The following is a 26,442-nucleotide window of genomic DNA, read 5'->3' as shown; positions in this document are numbered from 1 at the left end:
GTTCCACTCTGAATCCTTTATAATAATGAAACACTCTGTTTTAGGCTTCTACATTGAGTTTTTTAAGGCTTTCCTCTGAGCGCTCTAGAATTGGTCTAAGGAATTCAGTGAAGTGTGTCGTTAGGATATGCTTTACCACATCATACCTAATTTGCATAGAACTGAGAAAATCTCAATTTAAACGTTGCTTGCCGCTGTCTCTGAAAATCACAGCTCTGTGCTACACACTTGCTTAGGAAATGAATGGTTTCCTGTTGCTTTGTCACTTTCTAGTGTGACACTGACTTAAGCAAAATGACTGATGGTGGGTTAGACAGCTCAACGACGTGTCGGTCAAACGTGCCAAAGCTGCAGGCTGCTCTGCTCATGTCACTGATGGGTTTTTATTCACTCTTCCAGCATTATCATCACGCTAAGGACACGGCCCACATTACTTCTTAGGGTGTGTGCTAGTGCTGTCATTTTATATCATTTATCAATCCATAAACCTTTCATTATTTCAATGGATTTCATAGTGTGACCAAACGCTAGTAATAATATTGAGCTTGGTGGATTCATTCCGAGCTACCGTATTATCTTCGGATTGGTTTGGTAGTCTGTTATTCTGCTGGATATGAATAAAAGCTGACATAAAGACAGACCATTGTCTTGGTCATTATAAAAAATAGATTTTATTACAGATTTATTGAAAAGCAAATGACAGCAATAGAATTAGTGTCTAACTGTGAAGTTGGAAGGAAATCTTTAAATTTAACTTTTGACTGTAACCAGATTTTAGAATACTAGATGTTAGTTTAATTCTGATTGAGCTACATGCAAAAGAGAAACATACTGTATGCTGGTTCATTAAATGTACTTTTCAGAACTTTATGTAGTTAAAGATGTTTAGCATGTATTCCAACAGTCTGAGATCTGGGATCATTTTAATTTAAAACAGAATAATACATTTTTATAACACCGAAGAATTGACACAAAGAAATAAAATTCAGTGTTTTAACTATTCAAGATTCTTGATGCTCGAAGAGTTTTATCTCTTTCACTGAAGCACGTGTTCAGATGACTGATGGATTTGGTTTATGGATAATCAGGATTTGCACAAACTTGTGGATTCTGTGCCAGCGTGAGTGCATGCCGTAATTACAGTACAGCAAAAAGCAAAACCGAATACCAAGAAAGTCTGAAATTGATGGAAAAGTTTCTAGAATTTTTCTTCTCACTCGTTAAAATACTGAAAATATAATTCCTAATGAGAAATGTTGTGTTTAGTGGGACAAGAATGCAAAATAGAAGAAAATAAGAGACTTTTGGGCCCCATTTTATACAGTATCAAGTATCTTTGGTGTGCGTCTTAGTTAAGATGAGGACTTGCTTTTCTGTGTGTTTGGGGCTGTAGCACCTTTAATCACTGTCAGAACGAAGCAGGTCTGAAAGTTATTGTAAAAGAATATGTTTCTTCTGGATGTTGTATAATTAAACAGTATAAAAAAGGGCCTTCGGGTGTACGGCATAGAGCATCTCTCGGTCAATCTATGCACTGGCACCTCTGATTTTTCTGCCTCGATCGCTTCGATGTGATATGAATTCTGAACTGAGGATTCTGTCTTTGCACCACATCACCACCATATCTAGACTTGGTGCAGAACGTAAGAGTATAATAATAGGCCATAGTGGTTAAAAAAAAAAACAGAAAAACATTATTTCGAAAAAGGCTTTTTAAACATGCTTATATCTCCGGACCATTTCCAGACATCACATCAGCTCCAGTACTGACTCCTATAACAATGTGAATAATAGATGCCTTTCAACAGAAATCTGTCTGAGGCTTGGTGTCATTATAGGTTCCATAAGTATTGTGCATATCTGTCTTTCGCATGTCCTGACCTTAATGTCCTTTGCGCTGATCCAAAAACTTATTTTCACTTCTAGTCGTGTTCATTAACTGTCTCAATCATTTCCCAGCGTCAGCAAGGATCTGTGTCGCCCTTATGGAGTCAATCAAATGTTGTTTTGAACCTGAGTTTAATAAGTGGGTGCCAACAGCTGCCGCGGCAAAACATTACCCCATGTTTAGTGTCAGACAGCACAGGGATCAGTTAATAAGAGAGCCTAGCTGGAGTTTCATTACTTATTGAGCCTGTACTGTTATCAGAGGGACTCATTAGAAGGGCTGCAGACATATGCCACGACCGCCAGTGATCTGAAGAGTCATTTGTAAAACCCCAAAGGATGGCCCTGGTGTTATCGCCGCTCCATAACAGATTTTTTTTTTTTTTCAGCTGATGGTTGTTTGCATTTGATTTGGGGTCAAACTCCCTTGTTATGTTCCTTTCTGAGGAGATGAATTGTGATCGGAGGCCGGAAGCCGGGAGCGAGCGAGTATGTGGTGCCGCTTAATCAAGAGACTTTGATATTGATGATGAGAAGGAGCTGGCAGCAGTCCCATTAGTAGAGGAGAGAGGGGAGATTGACTGAGATTTTGTTAGCCTTCTTGTAAACTTTCCAAAAATGCCTCTTGCTGTTCGCTGCCATGTGAGACTGGAAAGAGATTTGAGTTTCAATGCACTGTAGTTATCATGGAACACTGGATAAGCCTAAGCATGATTTAGTCAATTAGATAATAAGAAAAACAGTGAATGGAGAAACTTTTGCTTTGACATGCTGCTGAGGATGATTTAGATTAGCAGTTGTATGGGAGTACATTATAAGGACATATACATTATATGGCTAGGTGCTGTGAAATAACTGTTATAATTATTAACTAATTATTTAGTTCTTGCTAAATAGCTATGCTTCGAATTGCACCACTTATTTTTTACCACAGCTTCTCATATCTATTTAAAGTGTATTTCTTTTCATATGCACAGACTGCATTTATATGCATTTGCAGCAAGAATGACTGCTTCATCCCTGAATGCAAAAGATGAGCTCCCTGAAAGCACAGATGAATAAATAGCAAGCATTCCACCTGTTAAGGGACCAGATGCACTGGCCTTAACACAGATACAGGTATCTGCTTTAATGCTCTTTTATCCCACGAATAAAACGGGCATTGAAATGACTTCTAAAAACAAGAAAATCCACCTGGATTGGGTCCTTAAATTATATTGAAATGAAATGAAAGAATCTCTAGTACAGATAAGACAAAAACATCTGAAATAATTGTCAAGTAAAATAAAAGATCTGTCCAGTAGCAGACAACTCTTAAAAGCGATGCATTAAAAACACTACAATCACAAGCCCAACTCGCAGAATGAGTTTTTGTCATCAGTCAGTGCACAAAACAAAAGAGAGCACATCCGCCAATTACAAACACCTTTAACAGAAGTGTTTATGTGAGTTTCGGAATACTGAAATGTCCGAAAATGTCCGGATGTCTGAAAGATGTTTTAACTTAATGCCATCACTTTTAACATGGGTGCTTGTTGCTATGGCAGCCGTGATATGAGGAAACTTGTGAAGAACTCAACTGCACTCCCTGAACTTACAACCCCATACAGTGAGGGGATTTCAATTCCTTCAGCATCATAAGCACTTTGCTAGCACAGCTCAAACATCCTGTTTCTCCAGAAATATTCTGAGCACAGTGCAGTTTTTAGTAACTCTTTCTAATTCATAAATAATTTTACATAAATCATAAATCTTTGTATGGTGGCAATGAATTTACATATTCCTTGTATATCTTTATGTTTCTATATGGTAATAATGTCTCCTAAAGCTCCAATAATGTCTTGATATCTAATCACGTGGTAACACAAGTGCGCTATTTTAATATATTATAAGGCCATATAATGTACTGCATAACCTTTATAACTAATAACCGACTCATGAATAACTGTAATATTTAATATTAATTCTTAGAATAGTTAAGGTCATTGTCACTATCTCATTATTGCCATGATGGACAGGATGCATGAGAAGGAGATGAGAGACTTTGAGTAATTGTAAGCATATACAGTGCATCTATTGAAAAGTGTATCTTTGACCAAATACAGGATTCTTCTCATATGCAAATAAGTTAACAGATTACATATACATTAATGGCATTTGGCAGATGTTCTTATCCAGAGCAACTTATATTTATCTCATTTATACCATTTGAATGTTCTGGGCCTTGCTCAAGGGATTTGAATGACCTTTTAACAACCTTTTTACAACCCCCTAATTCCGACCTGCTCCTTAGCCCTCCCCAAATCACACAACAGCTATGAAAAGGCTAACGTGCTTCTGCTCACACAATTCAGATAAACACACTATCTGCCCTCTTCCACATACACAAGCACATGAACTTCCACGAGTGTCGAAAGGATTGACAGGTAGAGAGAAAGTAACGCCGTCCCTCCCATTCAAAGCTCAGGACCTGTTTTGTTTTCTGGGAGCAATAGATATCTGTGGAGTTTCTGAGATGCACTCTACCAGCGACAGGGCAAATCTTTTCATGCTGTGCCACTCAAGACCCCAGAGGCTCACTGTTACTTCTATAAAATCCACATAAACACACATGAATATAAAACCCCTCTGTCTGTTCTGTAGCAAAAACATAATTGCCTCAGTTGCATTAGAGGTTCACATGGTCTTGTTTTTTTAAACACCATGTCACTTATCACCAAATGTAGTCTGTGGCTAATGGGTAGGTTCTGCTCTGGCTAAAGTTAATCCGTTATTGAAAGTCCATGCAGCTGGTAGGTCATTGCAGCATTCCTCAGACAGATGGGTTAGTACAGTACATGGACTTAACCCCAGATGTGTTAGAAAGAGAAAAATGCAAAGCATCTACCACTGCTTATCAGCATTTGTATGAAAATGCATTTATATGAATGCTTGTGAAATTTGTTTTTTTAATGTTGAGGTAACTAGCCTAAAGGCGTGAGCTTAGTTGCTATGCTTCTTGTAATAGGATTTCTCAAAGCAGTGCAAGAACACTATGTGAAAGCGAAGTAAATTAGAGCTCCAGGCCTGATTTGTTGTCACCCTCTTGGCTAGCATGGTGGCCTGTGCCCTGTCTGCCCAGCGGAGCGAAGTCCACTTCAAATGTGTGATTTCAGCCTGCTGTCTCTCTTTTGGTTCATTTGCATTTCTCTCCATTCTGTTGCTTCATTTGCATTTTTGTAGATGTTTATTAGAATTCTACATTGCTTTACTGGTGCCTTTAGTTTATTTATGACTAGACAATAAGGTGCCATTATAAGAGCACCATGGCCATGCTTGATGTGCTTAACTAGTAATATCGGATCATGTGGCAACACTGTGAATGATTTCCTATAGCGAGTCTGGGGAAGCTTCAGGCAGTGTCTCTTTGTGTATTGTACAATGCCCAAGACGCCCTTCTCAGTTAAAGAAAAAATTGTGCTCAGAACATTTATTATATTAACACGCATTGCACATTTCTCCCCACCCCATGCATCTCTGTGTGACTTAATAAACTTTCTATTGAGACAAATGTCTGAAATCAGCAGGAGACACATCTGGGTGTCAATAGAGAATGCTAATTTTGACAGTTTTGCACTGCATCCAGAAATCTCTTTATGACACAAAAATGACACTGGGATGGCACATGTCACATCGTTTTGCCCGAGCATGATTCATCCCTTAAGCAATAAACATTAATCCGCCATGCCTGTCTCTTATTGAATGAGCGAGAAAGCCGTTTTGCCAGCACTCCAGGAGCGGCGTGTGAGAAGCGTGAAATGAGACGCCTCAGTCATCGTTTCCCACAAGGCCCGGCTGTTCACCATTCCTCAGCCTGTCAAGTTCCGTCGTTTCGCCGTTACGCCTCTTGTGAAATGACCTGTCAAGGTGGTAAATTTATTTGTTCTTATCTGCTGGTTGACTGTAATGTTGAGGATCTGGGGATTTCAATCAGTTCTCACTCAGTCTCAGGCTGGGTTAGCCAGGGTGGAGTCACCACTTCAGGGACGTAGGATGCAAATAAGGCCCTGCTGCTGCTGTGGTTAATGAAGTCTGAGATTTAGCATTATTCCCTGTGATTTGTCTTCTCAGTGTAACAGAACCAGGCTATAGAGCATGTTCTGTGAAGTGACAGGAATGATTTATAGATTGTAGAAATTTTACAATGATAATTTCAATTTATATAATGTCTTTCTTACATTCAGTGATACTGTACAAAAAGCTGAGACAGAAGGAGAATTATCAGTGAATAAGCTAAGTGTAAGTTAGTCACACAGGTACAAGGACATTGAGGAATACTGTAGGGTGCAGTATAGCTTGAACATAATACTTTATATTAAGTAATAAAATTTTCCTGCATTTTACATCAGTAATTCTGTGCCATTATCTACCTTAATTCTATATTTTTTATAGGGAACTATAAAACAGTAAGTGGTCACTGTACCGGAAATTTGTAGTTGTGTGAGAGAGTGCGTGTGAGAGAGTGCGTGTGAGAGAGTGCGTGTGAGAGAGTGCGTGTGAGAGAGTGCGTGTGAGAGAGTGCGTGTGAGAGAGTGCGTGTGAGAGAGTGCGTGTGAGAGAGTGCGTGTGAGAGAGGGCGTGTGAGAGAGGGCGTGTGAGAGAGGGCGTGTGAGAGAGGGCGTGTGAGAGAGGGCGTGTGAGAGAGGGCGTGTGAGAGAGGGCGTGTGAGAGAGGGCGTGTGTGTGAGGGCGTGTGTGTGAGGGCGTGTGAGAGAGGGCGTGTGAGAGAGGGCGTGTGTGTGAGGGCGTGTGTGTGAGAGGGCGTGTGTGAGAGGGCGTGTGTGAGAGGGCGTGTGTGTGAGGGCGTGTGTGTGAGGGCGTGTGTGTGAGGGCGTGTGTGTGAGGGCGTGTGTGTGAGGGCGTGTGTGTGAGGGCGTGTGTGTGAGGGCGTGTGTGTGAGGGCGTGTGAGAGAGGGCGTGTGAGAGAGGGCGTGTGAGAGAGGGCGTGTGAGAGAGGGCGTGTGAGAGAGGGCGTGTGAGAGAGGGCGTGTGAGAGAGGGCGTGTGAGTGAGGGCGTGTGTGTGAGGGCGTGTGTGTGTGTGAGTGTAAGATAGTACCTGTGTGTGTGACTATGTGACAGTCAGTCAGCCTCAGTGCCTGTGCTGCGATCGATCTACCACAACCATTTGCATTTAAGTAATACAATAATGCTTCTCCTGTCTCTTCTTATTCCTCCCTTATCAACAGAGGCAGATTGAGCTCTCTAACCTGCCTCTCACTGGCTGACCCACTCTGAAGCTTTTTCCATCATTTCTTTAATGATAAAATTAGTGCAGTCTACCAACATTTATTCCCTCATTTCCTATTTACTCTGCTGCTCTGAGTGGCCCTTGAATCTCTTTGTACTCTCTGATACAGATTCATTACTAAATCTACTTCCTGCACCAGCCAGCTTCATCTTGACCCAAACTCCATCATTAACACCTGCTCATCTATTATTCTGTGCACCAATTTCCACCTCATCAGTAAGTTCCTTGAATCAGGTTTTGTGCCTCTGCCCCAAAATTGTTGTAGTGACAGCAATTCTTAAGGTTCTTGAACACTTCTAACCTCCCATTCGAAAAAAAGAAAAAAAATGCTAGAAAATAGAGTGGTGGCCACCCAGTGACGGAGTTACCTTACCTGAAACAACCTCTTTGAGCCTTTGTAATCTGATTTCTGTCATCTACCTAGCATTGAGACAGCATCTGTCACTAATGGTCTGCTCTCAACAGACTACGGTGCTTTTATCCTCGTTCTGTAAGACCTTACTGCAGCCTTTGACACAATAAAATAAAAAATAAAAAAAACTTGCTCCAATCATTTCTTTGACTCAGTAGGTCACAAAAATGGTGAGAGACAAGATTGTGTATTACATATATTTCTTTGCAAGCTTCAGAACCTTGCCTGACAAATGTTTTACCGCTGTGAAGTATGTTAGTTACATCTGTTGGCATTTTATTGTTCCACGTACTGTATACAGCAGTCAGTTTTTACAATAGAATTTCTGATTGTTTCACTTCCGAGCTCTTTGCATTGCTTCCTTTTCCATTAAACAGATTTATCTTAAAAGTCAGACCTCAAGATTTTGTTCTTAAACATTGCCAATTATTACACACTTTTGACATAATTATTATACTTTCAAACACATGATGTCTTTTGAAAGTTATTTTTTTTTCCTTGGTGTTCAGACATAAAAGCGCAGAGAGCCAATCAAACTGCAGCTTTACAGATTCTGAAGCTGCTGGCCAGTGTACAAAGGTATCAGGTGCTTTGTAGGCCATGAACAGTGTCAAAGGCTGAGAGAGCCTAGAGGATTTCTATCGACAGAGCATCCAGGCAAGGTACAGAAAACATCAAAAGGAAAAATATCTAAAAGTTCCCAGCATCTGAACAGGAAGGACCTTGCTCCTGTACGTAAACTTTTTTCTAGCGCTTTTTGCACCTATACTTTACATCTCTACTTTTGTGTGCTTTGATTAGATGGTGTACTGTATACGTCTTCATCTATTAAAAGTTTCTCCTCCAAAGGCATGAAAAAAACGGATGATAGAATAAATAATCCACCTCATTTGTGTTCTTTACAGCTGCTACTGCATTTCACATGCACTCTGTCTTGTGTTGTTGATGGCATGTTATGGATCTGTCAGCAAATTGGCCTGAGAAATTGCACCGGTGCACATAAAATCTATGAGGTATTTAATTACCAGTCACAACTGTCACTGATAGGCTTTTTGTCACTTCTGTGTATTTTTCTTCTATATGGTGCTGTAGATCTTGATTCCACAAAAATCCACAATAGTTAAGGCTTAACTAAATTCACACTGCCAATAAAAAGCTGGGATTTAGCAACCCATGTTTCTGGTAAAAATAGAAGTATTTAATGGCAATCAGTTTTTGGAAGTAAAATAATACCATTCATGGTTTCTCAGCCTTTAAGAGGGCCACTTGCTCTCCACAGAAAGCTGCTCTATTGATTAATAGCCATGCTTTAGGCTGTAATGCAGTGGTGTGGTTTTGTAACGGGTCCACTGCTCACCGTAGCTATTCCCTCACTCTCTTGAGAACACGGTGTGCGCCGGCTCTTTGTGTGGTGTCAGACAGAAGCTAATCTATTCATCACACACCGGCCGGTGGCCGCTTCAGCTCCACGCTTATCGGATCACTTCAGGCCCCTCGCTGGGGGAATGGGAACTCGCAGTTCACACCTTCTTTTATAAAAGCAAACCAGGGATATCTACATCAGCAGTTTTAACAAACGGCAATCTCTCCCAGCACCACTCTACCCCCCAATGCAGGACCGATTGTGGAAAGCACAACTGCACTGAGAGGAGTGTGTGTCTGTGTCTGTCTGTACATGTAGATGGGTGGAGGGAAGGGTTTGCACTTTTCCAGTATACTTGTATCCATATATTTGATTTAACATACATGAATGTACCTGACTAGCTCAGCAAATCAGAGAATGCTGAGTGTGCTGTGTGCTGAGGCGACGATGCATCACATGACTCTAGATGATAGTTTGGGGCACCTGATATTGTATTAATGTTATCTGATCCCTGACAATAGCGCTGCAGACTTGCAGGTGGGATGGTGAGTGTCAGATAATTGAAAAGATGCTGCATTGTAATATTTTATCACATTCTGGTCCCTGGCACCTTTGTCGATCTTTTTTTTGAAAAGGGTTTGCGATCACACAGCGTTGAACACATTTTAGGAGATGCAGAAACAGACTTCATATGTTTAGCATTAAATCGTTGCTGGCATGCTTTAAAATGAAAAGTCAAGGACAGCATTTAGACTTAAAATGGTCACAATTTACAGACGAGATACATTAAGGACCCTTTAATTTGCTGTGCTTATATGGATGAGATACTTTAACCTATTTTATGTGCAACATGCATAACAGTCAAGGACTATAGCCATCACATTTTAGCAGCGTTTCTATGGCAACATGCCCATTACACAGGGCTTACTCATGGAGAATGAAGGTGTGCAGGATTCTCAAAATGGTTAGTCACAAGTATTCACCATCAGGATCCATCCAACACAGCATATGGATTTTTTTTCTCTCCTCTCTGCTAAACCTCATGATTGAGATAATTGATTTTGTAGCTCACCAGAATGTTCATTTCTGCATTCACTATAAAGATTTTACAAGCAGGAAAAGATCTTATTTTTCCACTGAAAACATTAGAGTCTAGAGAAGGGTACCAAAGAGTTTGCCAGCGTTGAAGGTGCCAGGTCATTTTGAACAGGGCTAGCCAACCAGCCAAACGAAGCAAATCTTTTGGTTTGATAGTTTTTTGGTTATTTTTTTCATCCTGCCCAGACCTGATCTATAGACCAGCCAGGTCTTTATGGTAGAGTGACAACTGGAAGTCACACCTTGGTAAAAGGTGCACAATTGCTCAACTGAACTTACCTGAATGACACTCAGGACTGATGTAACCTGATGTAGTCTATATCTAGAGAAAACCAATCACCAGTCACCACTTGGCTCATTCATTTTCTTTGGTGGCAGTAGCATCATGTTGTGGGGATGTTTTCAGCAGCAGTGAGGTTTGTTTCCAGAACTCAGTGTGCAGTGTTACCTCAGCATGGCTCAGCAACCATGACAATGAAATTCACAACAAAGCAAGGGTAATTTTTAGACAAGCATTCTATAAAAATGTTAGAACAAAATAAAAATGGAATCAAAGGAATGCAGTGAATGAAAAGTTAAAGATATCAGTCCTATTGATTGCATTGCCAGGAACTCTGCTTTCTTTAACCAGAATATGAGCCTTCCATGACTATCCTTTTCAGTAGGTCTCAAAAGGTGAAATGTTGCATGACTTACAGTGCCAATCATTTTGAGAGTCAGTTCTGCAATTGCTCATACAAAAACATGAGCCTTGAATACCTGGTTCAGAATATTTAGACACACGTTTTTTTCACCAAAATGGATCCTTATAACTTTAAAATCTGCCTGTCTGTCTGTCTGTCTGTCTGTCTGTCTTTCAGCTGGGAGGTGCTGCGTTTTCTCTTGTCAAACCTGCGCTGGTGGCTGGAGGAGTACCGTTTTGATGGATTTAGGTTTGATGGAATTACCTCCATGCTCTACCATCATCATGGTGTCGGTATGTAAAGCCTTGTTTCCTTTAATTGTTACCAAGTAATATTGTATACATGTACCAATTATGCTAAAATTATATAAAATTAATTGAAATAGCTAGTGAAGAATAATCTCTAAAGCAAAGAATTTCTTTTTTCCTGTTCTGTGCTGTTTTTCCTTCAAATCACTGGCAACTTAAAGAGAAATTGGAAAATTTGATAACATATGGTAGCATAAAAAAATTAAATAATTAAAATGTATTTTATGGGTAAAATATTTAATTTAGGTCTATCAATCTAATAAGTGCTGTATATGAGCTATGCGAAACTAAATGTACTTGCCAATCTTTTTGTATCTTATTTTTAAATTCTTTTATACTAAGGTTCAGGATTTTCAGGCTCATATTCAGAGTATTTTGGGCTCCATGTTGATGAGGACTCACTAGTCTACCTCATGCTAGCCAACCATATTCTACACACCCTGTATGAAGACTGCATAACTATAGCTGAGGTATGGTGGTTTTATTGTGTGTGCCAGTGTTTGCGTTAAATTTATTCTTATTTACAGAATGTACAGTATACTAGTTCTTGTAGTGCAGTGGTGCTATTTCTTTCTCCTCATTACTCCTCACAGGAAACAGTGCTATCATCCTACATCCCAACAATGCTTCTCTTCTCGGTTCACTACCCTTCCTGTCAGCAGAGCTATATTAGTCTATGTCCACAAAGAAAGAATTAACCTACAGAGTCAAACAAGCAGAGCGCATTAAATTAGTGCTCAGTGGCGGCGTCTTACTATCTAAGAAAACACTTGCTCATTTGACTCACTTCTCGCTTTTTTAATTAGAGAACAATAACTTGTTGAGATACAGTAGTAACTCAGCTTTGTTTATAAATCCAACTAAATTAGGTTTGTTTGTTTTTTATTTGTGTGTATAAAATGTTGGTTCTGATAGTTTAGCATAATCCTAGTGCTTTAGAAACTAACAATAATGATAATAATAACACGGTAACAATGATAATTGCTGTAGTTGTTATTATTCTTGTTGTTATGTACTGTATATAATAGTAAATTGGTTCATTTGTGATGTATCTGTCTTATACCCAAGCTTGCTGCACAGTTTGCTTCACCACTAATCAAAGGATGAGTTGGCAGAGCAAGCTTGATGACTTCATGCTGAAAGATCTGCTGTAAAAACGTCCACTATGAATTAAGGGAAAAAAGTATAGATGGTTTATTGTTGGAGAAACTTGGCTACATAGGTGTCTCTAGATTCATAGATCCTAAATAAAAAAAATACAGAATATACTGTAAGTGTGATTGGTTTTTGGAATTTTCGCTGCTTAATTTTAAATGCATCGAGAAAGAGGTGAAGTAACTAAGCTGGTATGTTAAGAAAGCAAAAACAAAGTTCAGCATGAGGAAAGGTTCATCCACTTAATAGATGACATAAAGGTAGGGAGTGGCAGGGAAGTGGTAGATTTGCTACACATACAAATGTGTGGATTACTAACATAACTGAAAATATGTTGTGGGGAATTTTATAATTTTGCATTGAAACCTGATTAATGGAAAAGGTTGGACCAAGAACTGATCTTTGTGGTATACCTTGCTGTACTTATTCAGGACATGAAGGTGATATTGTTTAGTAATGTAGCATTAAATAACACAAAAGCAGTATTGATGTCAACAGTACTAAAAATAATAGGGAAAGAGAAAACTGTTGTTAAAAACTAAGAAAAATTACAGTAATAATGAAACTGAAGAGGTCATTTAAGGCAAAGAAAAGTGTTGTCTTTGTTCCTTGAAGTCTACAAAACCCTGTTGAAATGGATCATAATGATTGTTATTGATGAAGAAAGATTAGAGTTAAGAGGCTACAGACATTTTTAACAATTTGGGTGTGAAGAAGAGTTAGGAAATAGATCAATAATGCTTCAGGTTTAGCACTTTTCTCAGTGGTAGGAACATAATCATAACCAACTGGCTTGATAATGAGGCAGAGTACAGAATAAGAGCACAGATGTCTGAAAATACTTGCTAATAGAAGAGGCAGAAGCAAGATCAAACAGGCAGATGGATGAATTAGATTTGTGTCTAAGCTCAGAAATCAGATTACAGACGATGAGAGAAAAGACAGACAGAGGTCTGTTTAGAAGGATATTATAAAATATAAGTGCTGAATGGAGCAGGAGTGAGGGGTACTGCTAATATACTTCATTACATTTGTCTTGAAAAATCTAAGCAGAAAGAATCTATAGAGAGATGATGAAATAAGAAAGTTACAGCCAGTAACAACCATTAAAACAAGAGGTAATAAATAATGAACAGGTGTATAATCAACAGCTGCTCGGAATAAGCTTCTGAAGCCAGATTCCCTATAAATTTACTCAAGATGTCATTCAGTGATTTAAAAGTGCAGACTTTTTAAAAGCACTGTGCAAGCAGGTCTCGCTTTCAGAGGGACCACCTGGTCAAATAAAGTATATCAGAAATAAAGAACATGATGAAGACTGAGTTGAGCTGAGCCGGAGATTTAAAGATTAACAAAGAAATGGCGCTGGAAAACGCTGATATTGCGGCAGGAGGTTTCAGAATTCATACAACGTTAAGGAATGAGAAAGCAAGCAATAGCTTTAATGAGGCTGTCCTCAGATATAGTACACTGATTAAAGTTTCAGTAGCAGGTTCAAAATGGTTTACATTTAAGGCTTTTTTCATAATAGACACAGCAGGGCTAAGGATGAAAGGCACGGTAATGAATTCCCTCTATAGTGCTAGAATTGATGATTTGCTAACTTTATCCATTTGTAGAGATGACTGGGACAGTATATGGAATATGATGAGCTATGATGAACAGTAAGATCTGGTGGAGCAGTGGATTTATAAAAAGCATCAGGTGATGCCAAGTGATGACCATGTCATAAAGGTAGCCAGAAAGTAAGGACAAGAACATAAGCAACAGAATTTGGAGTTGTTCAGTTATATACAAACTCTTTACTCAGACTCTCTTGACCAACCCTACCAGTCTCTTTTGATCAGTTACACGTAGAACGTTTGATCAGTTACAGTATCGCATTTGGTTGTTCATGCTCCAAATATTTTCTAGCAAACTCAGTTTGTTCTGTTCCCCAAAATATATCCAAATTACTCAAGCACCCAATGTGTTCTTAGGGTAATAAATGAGGCCATTACAGCCTGTAAGCTTCTATCCAAACACTGGTCCAGCCTGCATGGAAGTGAAAATCTGCCTGCTCCTGCAACATTTTTTTGTATTTTTGGTGTACACCATAGCCCAAATCATCCGAAAAAATAACAAAAAAGAACAAACAAAAAAGGGGGCAAAGAGTAGGCATCCAGTAGAAACCATGGGAAGCCTCATTTATGAACATGAAACCTCTCACCCTGCTATGTTAGCCAAGCCACTTAGCCATACACCAACCAGTCAAGTGAACCATAGAGAAACAACAAGCAGTAGAAATCCACAATATGCAACCATTTGTAGCTTAATAAATTAGTAAATCTCGGTGAGAAGAGAGCTTGTAACTGAATAAGTAAAGCAGAAGAATCAGTGGTATACAGTATACAGTATATGAAATGAAAAATAAGGAAAGATATTAAAATAAACAAAAGCTAAGAACCAAATAAAAGTCCTTACAACCTACTCTTAGCTGGAGGCTAAATATAACATTTCAGATGTCAGAAATCATTATGGCAGAATTTTTTTTTATAAATTTCATTTGATTTTCTGTTTTTAGGACGTGTCCGGAATGCCCATGCTCTGTCGACCTGTTCAGGAGGGAGGCTGTGGCTTTGACTACAGGCTGGCCATGGCTATTCCTGACAAGTGGATCCAGGTGAGTTTGATTTCGTTTAAAATCTCATGTGATTATAACAGTGCTTGTAGATTATAATATTTATCTGGAATGTTACCAACCAGCTGATGCATTTTCTTAAATATCATTGCATTTAAAAATGTCCTTAAATGTTCTTAACAGAAAGGCAATGCTCCGAACTAGACGATCGACTGTCATTAAGCTCTATTATATTTCATAAGCAATGATATAATTTCCTTCAGTGAGCCAACTTTTCTTTGTACAAGATATAAGTTAAACTATTAATTTTGGAATGGAGAAAACATAAGTCACATACTGTAAGTCACAATCACAGAAGTGGGCATGTCCTGGAAAGGTAAAATCTTAGCAACTATATCATACAAAGGTGTCTGTCCTGGAGGCCAGAGTATATCTGAGTATTTCTGCCTAATCCAGTAAAATATTTCTGATTCTTCAACACTACATGATTAAGTGAATTCTGAAACAAAAGATTGTGATTTCCCATCAGATAGAATCACTGACCATGATGCAGTTGGCATTCATTGTGTAGATGTTTTACTCTTAAGATTGTGAGTCAGTGCAAGGGTTTTCAAGTTTAGTTGTACAAAGTCTCCAAATTCTCTAATGTTGGGAATGTGCCATCTTTTACTTCTTCATATGTGTTGGTGCAAGCATCAAACCCCATTTCTTATTTTTATATAGACCACCAGGCATCATACAGTATCATCAGCTTAGTCCCTTCTTTTTTGTTTTAATTTAATCCTAATTTTCAAGTTATTTATGTTTTGATATGTTGATTAAATGTCATGTGTTCTTCCTTCCCTCCTTCCTTCCTATCTTCCTTCCTTCCTTCCTTCCTTCCTTCCTTCTATCCTCTCTTCCTTCCTTCCATACATCCTGTCTTTCTTTCTTTTCCTTTGTTCCTTTGTTCCTTTGTTCCTTTCTTTCTTTCTTTCTTTCTTTCTTTCTTTCTTTCTTTCTTTCTTTCGGTCTGTTGGTCTGTCTGTCTCTGTCTACAAATATGCACATTTATTATTTCATGCATATCCAGGACAATTTGCCTGATCACTCACACTCTCTGGTGTTTATAATGATTTATAATCACACTCTCTTGTGTTTATAATGATTTATAATCACACTCTCTGGGGTTTTTATTGATTTATAATCACACTCTCTGGGGTTTATAATGATTTATAATTACACTCTGGAGTTTATAATGATTTATAATTACACTCTGGTGTTTATAATGATTTATAATCACACTCTGGTGTTTATAATGAGTTATAATCACACTCTGGTGTTTATAATGATTTATAATCACACTCTCTGGGGTTTATAATGATTTATAATCACACTCTGGTGTTTATAATGATTTATAATCACACTCTTTGGTGTCACCCAGATTAGGATGAGTTTCTGAGTCTGTTTCCTTTCAAGGTTTCTTCCTCATATCATCTCAGGGAGTTTTTCCTTGCCACCATCACCTCAGGCTTTCTCATTAGGAATAAATATAAATATTAATATTAGTCTAATATTAAACCTTGAAATATTTCTTAGATTCTGTAAAGCTGCATTAAAACAGCGTCCATTGTTAAAAGTGCTAAACAACCAACTAAAATTGAATTGAAGTGAATTGTTTGTGTCTTTGTTTTGTTTTTGTCCACATTTCTTATCCATAATTATTCTGAAACAGGCTGGTCCATCAACTCAAAATTAATATTTAAATATTTTATAACCAGTCCCTGATATTCCTTTGACAGCTCCTTGAACGTATTGAAGTAAGAATGATGATGTGTTAGTGTTTGACAGTAATAAGTGGATACTTGTCCTTCTCCTGCATCCTTTTCAGAAAATCTATGGCTAATTACAATGGGGGAAAAAACGATTAAATTAACAGCTATGTCACGTTTCCTGTACTTTTTTTCTTCTTTGCAGCAAGGATGCTTTTGGGTAGACTTGTAATTAGAAAAACCCAAGATGTCTAAAAGCAAACCTTAAGAGATTTGTATGCAATTACTGTCAAATGATGACCTCCCATTTTCTTCCAAATGTCAAGGAAATTTACTGTACTGTATCTTTACAAATCCCTATCATTCATATCAGTAGTTTTGTGCATGAATGTGTTTGTGGTGTAAATGTGTAGAGGCTTTGAAATAGCTGTGTATAATCTTGTCTTTTTATAATGGCCTGTACTGTATGTGCAAAGCTCATTAAAAAAAGGCAAAAAAAGGCTTCTAGAAACAGAAGGACAAAAGCAAAACCACAAACACAGCAACATAGCTACATGCACAACTAATCGGAAAGGTTTTGTTGAGGTTGTTTTATTTGCTCTTGTTGTTTGTTCATGTGTTTTGCTGTGTTACTGTCATTCACACTTACACCAAGGCAACACTAGGAGTGTTATTTGTAATTGTAACTTTTCTTACTTTAGATGCTTCTTTGCACCATTTGCAGATTGCTTATTGTTTTTTTAACAATCTTTATTTTTGAAACACTAAAGAGAATGATTTTTGATACTGAAAATTGATACGTACCATTTGGTGGAAAATTTATACGTACCATTTGGGGGAAGTCGTGGCCTAATGGTTAGAGAGATTGACTCCTAACCCTAAGGTTCTGGGTTCCAGTCTCGGGCCGGCAACACGACTGAGGTGCCCTTGAGCAAGGCACCAAACCCACCAACTGCTCCCCGGGCACCGAAGCATAAATGGCTGTCCACTGCTCCGGGTGTGTGTTCACGGTGTGTGTGTGTTCACTGCTGTGTGTGTGCACTTTGGATGGGTTAAACGCAGTGAACAAATTCTGAGTATGGGTTACCATACTTAGCTGTATGTCACGTCACTTTCCCTTTTATCCTTTTTCCTGGTACAATTTCATCTCTCTGTTTCAACATTTAATAGGTATTTAATAGGTATGTTGGAAATGTAAAATGTACTGTACTGTGTTTTGTACAGTAGTACTTGATGAATACTGGTTATGTACATAGTAACGTGAAAAGTAGCATGCAAACTTTGGAACTTAATGGTAAGAAGTGACATAATAATTGTAAATATAAATGGATGCTTAAGTAAATACATGCAATTGTGGCTAAATATAGTGAGTAAGTAGAGGGAAAATGCTAGAATTATTCTATATTGACTTTTAAAGAAAATGCTGTGTCCAGGCATACTACCAATATAACACGTTGCCATAGTTACCATACTGGAAAATAAAGTGCTATTTGCAGCAATATGGGCTTTAAAGCGCTTATTATGTCCTTATTGTTGGGTAAAAAAAAAAAAGATTGTAGTCTTAATTTACGTGATACATATAGACCAGGATTTCCCTCTCTTGAGAGCACAAGTCTCTGGTGGATGACAGACATGCATTACTAACCAAACCTAATCAAAGTACAAGACTTTTTTCCCTGGATGAAGCAGCAGGTAGATCTTTCATTGCAGATGACCTCTTCCTCAGCTACGCACTGCTAGCCATCTCTTTGCCGCTCCCTCAGTGCACCAGCCCATCCGCTTCGCTACAGTAGCTAGTTCCAAGAGCCTGGTCTAGCCCGCATTTTTACCCCCACACCCTTTTTTCTACATTTACTTCTCCATACAAAGTTGCCCAGCATGCAATATTTATTTAAGGCCTTTCATCCGACGCTGCTATCGATTTTATTCTGTTTCGGGTACCTAAGAGACATTGCGGGCCAGTGCACTAAGACGGCCAACGTTTTGGTGTATGTGTGTGTGTGTGTGTGTTTATTTGTGTGTGTTTATGTGTGTTTATGTGTGTTTGTGTGTGTTTATGTGCAATATCTCTCTTGTGAGCTTGTGTATGTTTTGACATAGTTTGGAAAGGTTTTAGTTATAGAAGCACAGTAAACTTGCCCATGTCACAAGGGAACAAAGAAAACTTTCAAACTTTCAAAGATAGAGTGTATTTTATGAAAGCATGAATTAATTATTTGCAGACAGGACCAAAATTATTACAGACACCGAAATAATTGATCTGTTATATAATGAATATAGAGTGCCTTTCTTTAATATTCATCCCACCTTAAACATTTTGTAGTGTTACAACCTGGAACTAAAATAGAATGAATTGATGTTATACGTCATGTATAATGTATATCATGTATGTCAAGAAAAGTAGTTTACCCCATTGCTTTAAAAATGAGTTCTGGTCAGCCATTATTTGAATGTGCATAATTGTGTGGAGTTAAAGTGTCGTGTGATCTCAAAATGAATACAAAGTAGAGTTTGTTAGACTACAAACTTAAATTAACGGTAAATAAGTTCGGAAAAAAAAGAAAAGAAAAAGCCTGGAAAGATTAATTTCATTTACTTTTATTTGGATAACACTTTTAACAATGGACAAATTGCATTACGATATAAAAATGCAGATCAGACAAAGTATAGATAGATAGAGATATATAAGCAAAAACAACAAGCACAAAAGTAAAAAAAAAGTTGCAGTTATATTGAACTCTTGGGACAACTGGTGGGTTTTAAGTCCAGATTTAATAAGGAGAGAGATTCCGATCATCTTTATGTGTGATGATTGACAGGTCCAGCAGAGGAGATTTTTAACTTTGTAAATGTATGAACTTGTCACTTTCTGATGTCACACACTCAGAATTTAGAGAACTTACAGTTTAACTAAACGTGTTTTTATGGGAAGTGAGAGGAAACCGGAGAACCTTCAGTAAACCATTGTGAAGAACATGTGAAACTCTCACAGTCAGTAACCTGAGTATCATGACTGCAACATCGTGCTGCCCAATAATTATCCAATCATAATTTAAAAAATAAGATAATACACAAAAATAAAATAATAATAAATGCATGAATAAATTCAATTCACTGTACAATAAAGTGGAAGGCTGTTCAAGGTATAGACAAAATATAGAGGAAAAAATGAAAATATCAGTCACATTTGACATGTGAGCACAATGACATGATTATATAAGTAAAATGAGAATGAATATACTTTTGTGTGCAAAGTTTGTGCAGTGGGTGTGAAGTTATATTGTATTTTGTGAAGTTTGTATTGTGTGTATTTGTTTGATGCGCGCACACAAACACACACACATAACCTTTCCTGATTAATCAGACTTCTGTCCCTACCAGAGTAATGCTTGTTCCTCTCATCCTGTGTGAAATTAAGATGTTCTATTAGGACAAGCCGATCAGGCATGCAGCACAAGTTTGGCCAGATTGTATCTGATTACCACTCCGAAATTCTATTGCTTCTAATGGATAATGTTACAAAAGCCCTCTAATTTAGCAAGCGCCCTTCCCTGCAGCTCTGGTAGATTGAAATGTAATAGAAATAATTAGCTGGAGACTGGAATGAGGTGTATTACCAAGGACGGGAAGAAGGGAAACGTTGTCTCTTGGTCCTGCGGAGCAGCTCTGTATATAAGTCACCTCTGTCTATAGCGCTGTCTCGGTCTAATCAATTTTAATATTATTATAAATTTTAATATGTCTCTGTTTTATGTCAATAGGATAGGGTTCCCACACAACAGGAAGTGTAATTCAATCTGTGTGTTATGTTAATTGGTGGAGATGAGGGTGGTGTATAGCAGCAGGAGATAAAGACATAGAGACTTCTCCCATTCAGGCTTTTCTCGGCTAGTCACCAGGGGTTCTGATTCTCCATCTGAAACTCTGGACTTTGTCCCATTTTTGTGTTTTCAAAGTAATTGCTCTCAGTGGGCTTGCGCATGAGTGAAGTGCAGTGTGATTTTTTTTTTTCCTTTATTTCACTTTCTAGCCCTGGGCAAGCAAAGTTTGATCATGCTAAGGTTAAAGTGGAAGTAAAGGGGAAACTCTTCATGTGTGTGTTTTTATTAAAAGGAGGAAGAGCTGTGAATGAACTCTATATTCAATTCAATTTCATTTGTATAGGGATTTCAAGGGATGTTATCGTAAAACAACTTTATAGGAATATAAAAATCATAAAGCTTAAAATCCTAATTATTATTAACATTAATGAGCAAGCCAGAGGCGATTGTGGCAAGATCAAACTCTCTGAGTGAAATGAGGAAAAAACCTTGAGAGGAACCAGACTCAAAAGGGAACTCATCCTCATCTGGGTGACACCGGATCATGTGATTATTAAGGATTTTCTTTCTATAACGACATACTATATAATTAAGTATGTTCGTGTAACCAGGAGCTTTCAAGTTTTTATTAGAGTTCTAAAACCACACTTGTTTTTGTACCGTGTGTATAAAGTCATGAGAGTTTTTCTTCACCACATGGGAGCATGTGTGTTTTGTCTTAGGTAAGAGCTTAGGTAGAAAATTTTATTTCTGGATTTGGAATGCGCTTCATTTTTATTTCTTGTTTTTTTCCCATAATAAGTGGTCCAGATAAAGTTCCAACTTGTTTCAACCAAAGTTTGTGCTCACTGAGAATGTTGTGGGAATTATACATGATAGAGTTAGATGTCAGGAGTGAGACTTTTTCATCTGATCTTAGCGCTGTACAGTGTAAGTATCAGACCCTAAATGTTTTCTCTGATCTGATTCATTACATTCCTACCCCTAGATACAGGTCCAACTCAAATTGGTCAGAAATGAAGTTATATGCTGTGTTGGTTACAGAAGGGTCCAGATATGTTAAGCATTTCAAACATCTATCCAAGGTTTTGCCCAACATTAATCCTGCAGTATTTTAAATAGAGTCAGCAAGATCAGAATGTATCATACACATGAATGTATATGTCCCTCATTTCTCTCACTGAGCATCAGGTCCAGCTTGCTAGGAGATGCAGACATGGCCTTCTTCTAGTTCTTTTGTTGTGTCTAAAGTGCTTGTTTGTGAAACACCTGCTATCTTTTTTTTTATATATTTTTTTTTTATTCCCCTATCGATTGTGCATTTGTGGGGTATTAAAGAGGTTTGCCTGTGTGTCACTCTCCTGTCCATCCCTAGTCACGATGAAAACAGACACACTGTCAGGCTGACAGGGTGCGCAGAACATTCTAGTAATCCTGAAACCTCGATAGTTCAACTAAGCAGTCAGAAAAAGATGATTCCTGTTGTAAACTGCTGTCTGTACATTTTACAACAGGAATCATCTTTTTCTGACTTCTTAGTTGAACTTTCTAGTAATGCTGATAACTCGATAGTTCAACTAAGAAGTCAGAAAAAGATGTTTCCTGTTGTAAAATGTACAGACAGCAGTTTGGGTGGAAAGCAGTTTGGAGAATCTAATCTGTCTTGAAAATCCTAACAAATACGATGCACACCATAATCCCCAAAACTCATACGCTAGCTGCCTAGACTACAATGTCTGAATGCTAGTCCAAGATGGGAAGCTTTCTGAACGTGATTGACAGCAGGTAGAGACACCTCATTTTCCTCATAAGATATTGATGGTTCACACAAATTGTTTTCCACTCATACAAACAGCCTGGGGCAACCAGGGAGACTGAACTGTTTCATTAGAGCAGATATTTTATCGACTCAGAAATGTGAGGAACGCTTATGCTACGCTCAAATACGGTTGTGTTTACCATGTTTACAAGACCTTTCCATATAAACAGCCCTCTCTTGAGGTATATACCACGTCAAAATGTTGCTAATAGTTTACAAGTTGCTATGCCGTGCTGATGTTTATCAATATGGTGTCAGCTGCAAATGTTTGGTTTATGAACTGCTTTCTTGTTGCTAAGTGTAATTACTGGTTAATTTTAGTTGTATGTAGTGTCTTCTTTGCAATTTATCAACATGCTTGAAGGAAATGTCAACATTTTTGTTGACTCATGTCCAGTGTCTCCAGTAGTATGCAGTATCTGTGTATTTCTGAATTTTTTTTTCCTGAGTTTTTTTATTTAAACAGTAAATGTATTGTGTGCTCACATTCACGTTATGCAGCAGAACCGTCTGTTAGTACAAAAGTCTTTAGATCATGCTTTTAGCTTAGCATAACGTAAGCCTTTGATGGTCTTGTTCTGGCTTTTAAGTGAAGCTGATGATTTAAGCAAGATTATGACATACCTAATTAACTTAATGCTGCAGGGTCTCCTGGTGGTCAAGTGGCAGGATCCCGCGCTCTCATTGCCGTGGCCCGGGATCTATTCTCCGTGGCTCAGTGCCTGTCCCAAGCCTGGATAAAATAGTAGGGTTGTGTCAGGAAGGACATCCGGCCTAAAACCTGTGCCAAATCTAATATGTGGACCACTTGATCCGCTGTGGCGATCCCAAACAGGGAGCAGCCGAAAGAAGGAAAAAAAAAAATTGAATTCTGAATAATTTATAAATATAATTATGTGTATATCAAGCCTTTAAGTTCTATATAATGTTCTGACTTTTGCATGTGAATGAGGAAGCTACACGTACAGATGGTAGATTTATAAGATCGTAAAAAGATTTTAGTCGTACAGATGTTTGTGGTTCCTGGGAGTCTTGTTTCTAGTAGAAACCCAACTTTCATGAGTTCAGCAGTGTTGAATTTACGCAGTGGGATATCCGGCATAGAGCAGGTCTAAAATGCATGACTGACAGTGCTGCAGTAATAATGGAATTCCATGCAGACATATAGACAAATACTAGGGAGTTGCTTTTGAACAAATGCATCTAGAAGCAGTTTCCAGTCCATGTTTGTATAATACGTTGCTGTTCAATAAGAGAGCAGTGTTCATTCATCATTTGCAGAGAAGATTTTATTACTTTCTGCCATCTCCCTTACTCTACTGTAATCCTGACCTTGAGGCACATTATCGCTCAGTAGAGCTGCAGGAAGACTGCCGAGCAGGGGACCACAGCAGGGAAATGAAAGCCAGCTCAACTGAAATCAAAGACATAGCCAAATGCCTGTGTGTATTAGACCTGAGAAGGAGCACATGGAAAGAATGGGAAGTAAGGATGAGAAGCATGCATCCAGGAAGCAGTGTGGGACTCAAATCTCTCAATTCTCCAATCAGAATATAAAATATTGTTTTGCCCCCTCTCCCCCCCAAAAACTGTGATGTGTGGTCTTTCTTTTGTGTGTTTTCCCCACAGATCATAAAAGAAGTCAAGGATGAAGACTGGAACATGGGCAACATTGTGCATACTCTGACCAACAGGCGCTATGGGGAGAAATGCATCGCGTATGCTGAGAGCCACGACCAGGTAGGGCCTCCGTAACCCTCATTCCCCCAGACAGGGCCAAGAGGATCAAATGTAATCAATGTGTTATTTGGGATGGAAATTGGTGTCACCATAGGTTGAGAGACTCTAGGGGCGAGGGCTGAATTAGAAACCAACATGTCTGCACATTTGTGCATTTACACGCTCCACAGCTTTTAAAAAAAAATCTATTTGCTTTCTTTTCATCATCATCATCATGAGATAACAAATGCAGGTGCTCAAATCCTATGGTGCCAGTTTAGCACCCTTATACATGTGAAAGCTCAGAAACCATCACCATGGGATAGTTACAAATTCCACTCAGATCGTATTACATGTAACATGATATCCAGCGCGTTTCATTGTTTCATAAGTCAGAGAGTGAGATTAAAGTATTTAAATAATATGATAAAGCTCAGTAAAGTAAATGATGAGGTAGAAATGCACCTTGAATGGGAACTTTAAAGATGCATGCATCCAAATTAGTAACCGCAATCTAAAATAATTAAAGCCCGATTTCAGGTGCTGTGAACATGTTATGTGTTTTGTTTACTTTTATAATAGTGTACTCTAGCATAGAGGTGCAAATTTGTAATAATTAAAATTCTATTCTCAGAGTCTATATTGTAATCCTTGAAAGTTGTTTTCTGCAGCTGTGTTTCACTCTTGTTTATTTGCAAAGCCCGATAATACTGATTGCTGCTCAATATGCATTACCGCGGTAAATATGAGCTAAAACTTGCATTAGTGAAGCATTCATCAAATTTGCATTTCGAACTTAGTTTTATGTGTTTGCTTCTTCGCTAATTTGCTTTTCACTTCCCAATTCTTCTACGTTTCCCAGCTTACTGCATTCCAGCGCTACTAAGAAAGTAAAGGCTTTATCTTCTCTCTGTAGTGCACAGGAAGGTCTGCCTTGTCTTTTTAAGCCGCCAGTCTCACAGCCTTGAGGAGAGTCTCAGAGGAGGACACTATCTTCTCAGCTGGCTACAGGAGTACATGACCACCTGAGCTTAGTGTAGGAACACAGACGCTCCCTGAGGCTCAGAGCCAATCAGAGTTGTGCTTTGCACTGACCGTAACCTTTGTATGCTCAAATCTCATGGCATGTCTCTGCTTTGTAGTCAATGTTTTTTTTTCACAAGTGTGGCACTCAGGGACCCACTGTCTCTTGTTTAAAGTTATCATCTTCAGACGTATTGAAGACTTAAACTAAATGTGGATTATTTTTCCCACTCATTTTAGCTCTGATCACTGTCACATTCACTGTCAAAAACGTCCAATGTAACCGAATCAACGTCCTTATTAATATGTCAAGCTTGGAGGCACAGTGAGAAATAGTATTAGAGCTTGTAAATTTGCAAATGAACATGACAGTATAGGAATGAACAATAACACATGCCAGCAATACTCTGTCTTTTATTTTTTATAACGATCAGCATTTTATATGCCATTTATGTCATTTACTAACCATTTATTCTATCATGTTTACATGTAAGGTTCTTTTTTTCCTGTTTGGAGGAACAAATTGTGACTATATGGATTTATCAGGACTAAGTAGGAATTTAAGGGATAGAAGCAACTTGAGGATTTAAGGTTGTGAATAATGATGAGTGAATAATTTTACAATATCATCCACATTTTTATATTTTTCTGTAATTAATAATCAAATACGAGTCAACGAGTAAAATTGGAATGTTCTAAATGTAAAACTTGTGGACAGAAACTGAACTGAAAAATAAAAAAAGACCTAATTAAAGGTCTCATATTCAAGGCCATAAACTCAGCTACTGGCAAAATACTGTATGCTAGTGAGATAAAATTCTATATTAGTAAGCTAAAGTAATCCATGCTACAACCAGGACAATTTCCAAAAGCACTAATTTAGGTCTTTCATCGCCAACATGGCTGAATACATATGCAATGATTTTCAGATAAATGTCAGTAAATCAAGGCATTTAAGAGGAGTTAACATTCTGCCCCACTACACGCTGGACAAAGTGTAATATGGCTCATTAACAAAAAATATTTTTATATCTCCCTGACACAATGGTTTTATTTAAAAAAATGTACAATTATCATCAAAGAAATTATTTGACAAAGCAAATTCTAACTGTCCCCAACCCTACTCACTCAATTCGATTCATCCGATTTGATTATATCATTGAAATGCTTTATCAAGCCTTTTATTAAAACGACGATATAGTGACTGGTTCATACATTTTCTCTACCTGTAACAAGACATCGACTGATTTCCACGCTCTGATGCTATGACTCCTTCAAAATAGCAAGTTGTCATGTGTTCACACTTACACATGATCTAATCCTTTTTTTATCAGATTTTATCCAAACCCATCTGACTGCTTAGCTTGACAGCAGGTTCAATGCAAACTTTGTATCCTAGAACCCAGACCTTGCGTCAGTGACAGGTGACACCGATAAGCCGGGATTCGTAATCATTTTATAAACACACAACTAATGTACCACATGTGTTTTCTGAC

General features: G+C 38.1%; 1 protein-coding gene across 1 annotated transcript in view; it reads left to right on the top strand.

Moving 5' to 3' along the window:
* gbe1b (glucan (1,4-alpha-), branching enzyme 1b) overlaps positions 1–26,442 on the top strand; it is a 96,579-nt gene that overhangs the window by 28,006 nt on the left and 42,131 nt on the right. The window contains exons 8-11 of the mRNA XM_060887981.1: positions 10,908–11,023; positions 11,381–11,508; positions 14,757–14,855; positions 23,834–23,944. Coding sequence (XP_060743964.1) covers positions 10,908–11,023; positions 11,381–11,508; positions 14,757–14,855; positions 23,834–23,944 — 454 coding nt within the window. The remainder of the gene's footprint in view (positions 1–10,907; positions 11,024–11,380; positions 11,509–14,756; positions 14,856–23,833; positions 23,945–26,442) is intronic.

The sequence above is a fragment of the Tachysurus vachellii genome, chromosome 15 (genome assembly GCF_030014155.1).
Source record: "Tachysurus vachellii isolate PV-2020 chromosome 15, HZAU_Pvac_v1, whole genome shotgun sequence".
Lineage (NCBI taxonomy): Eukaryota > Metazoa > Chordata > Actinopteri > Siluriformes > Bagridae > Tachysurus > Tachysurus vachellii.
The sequence above is the reverse complement of the archived record's forward strand: the minus strand, read 5'-3'. Positions and strand labels throughout refer to the sequence as shown.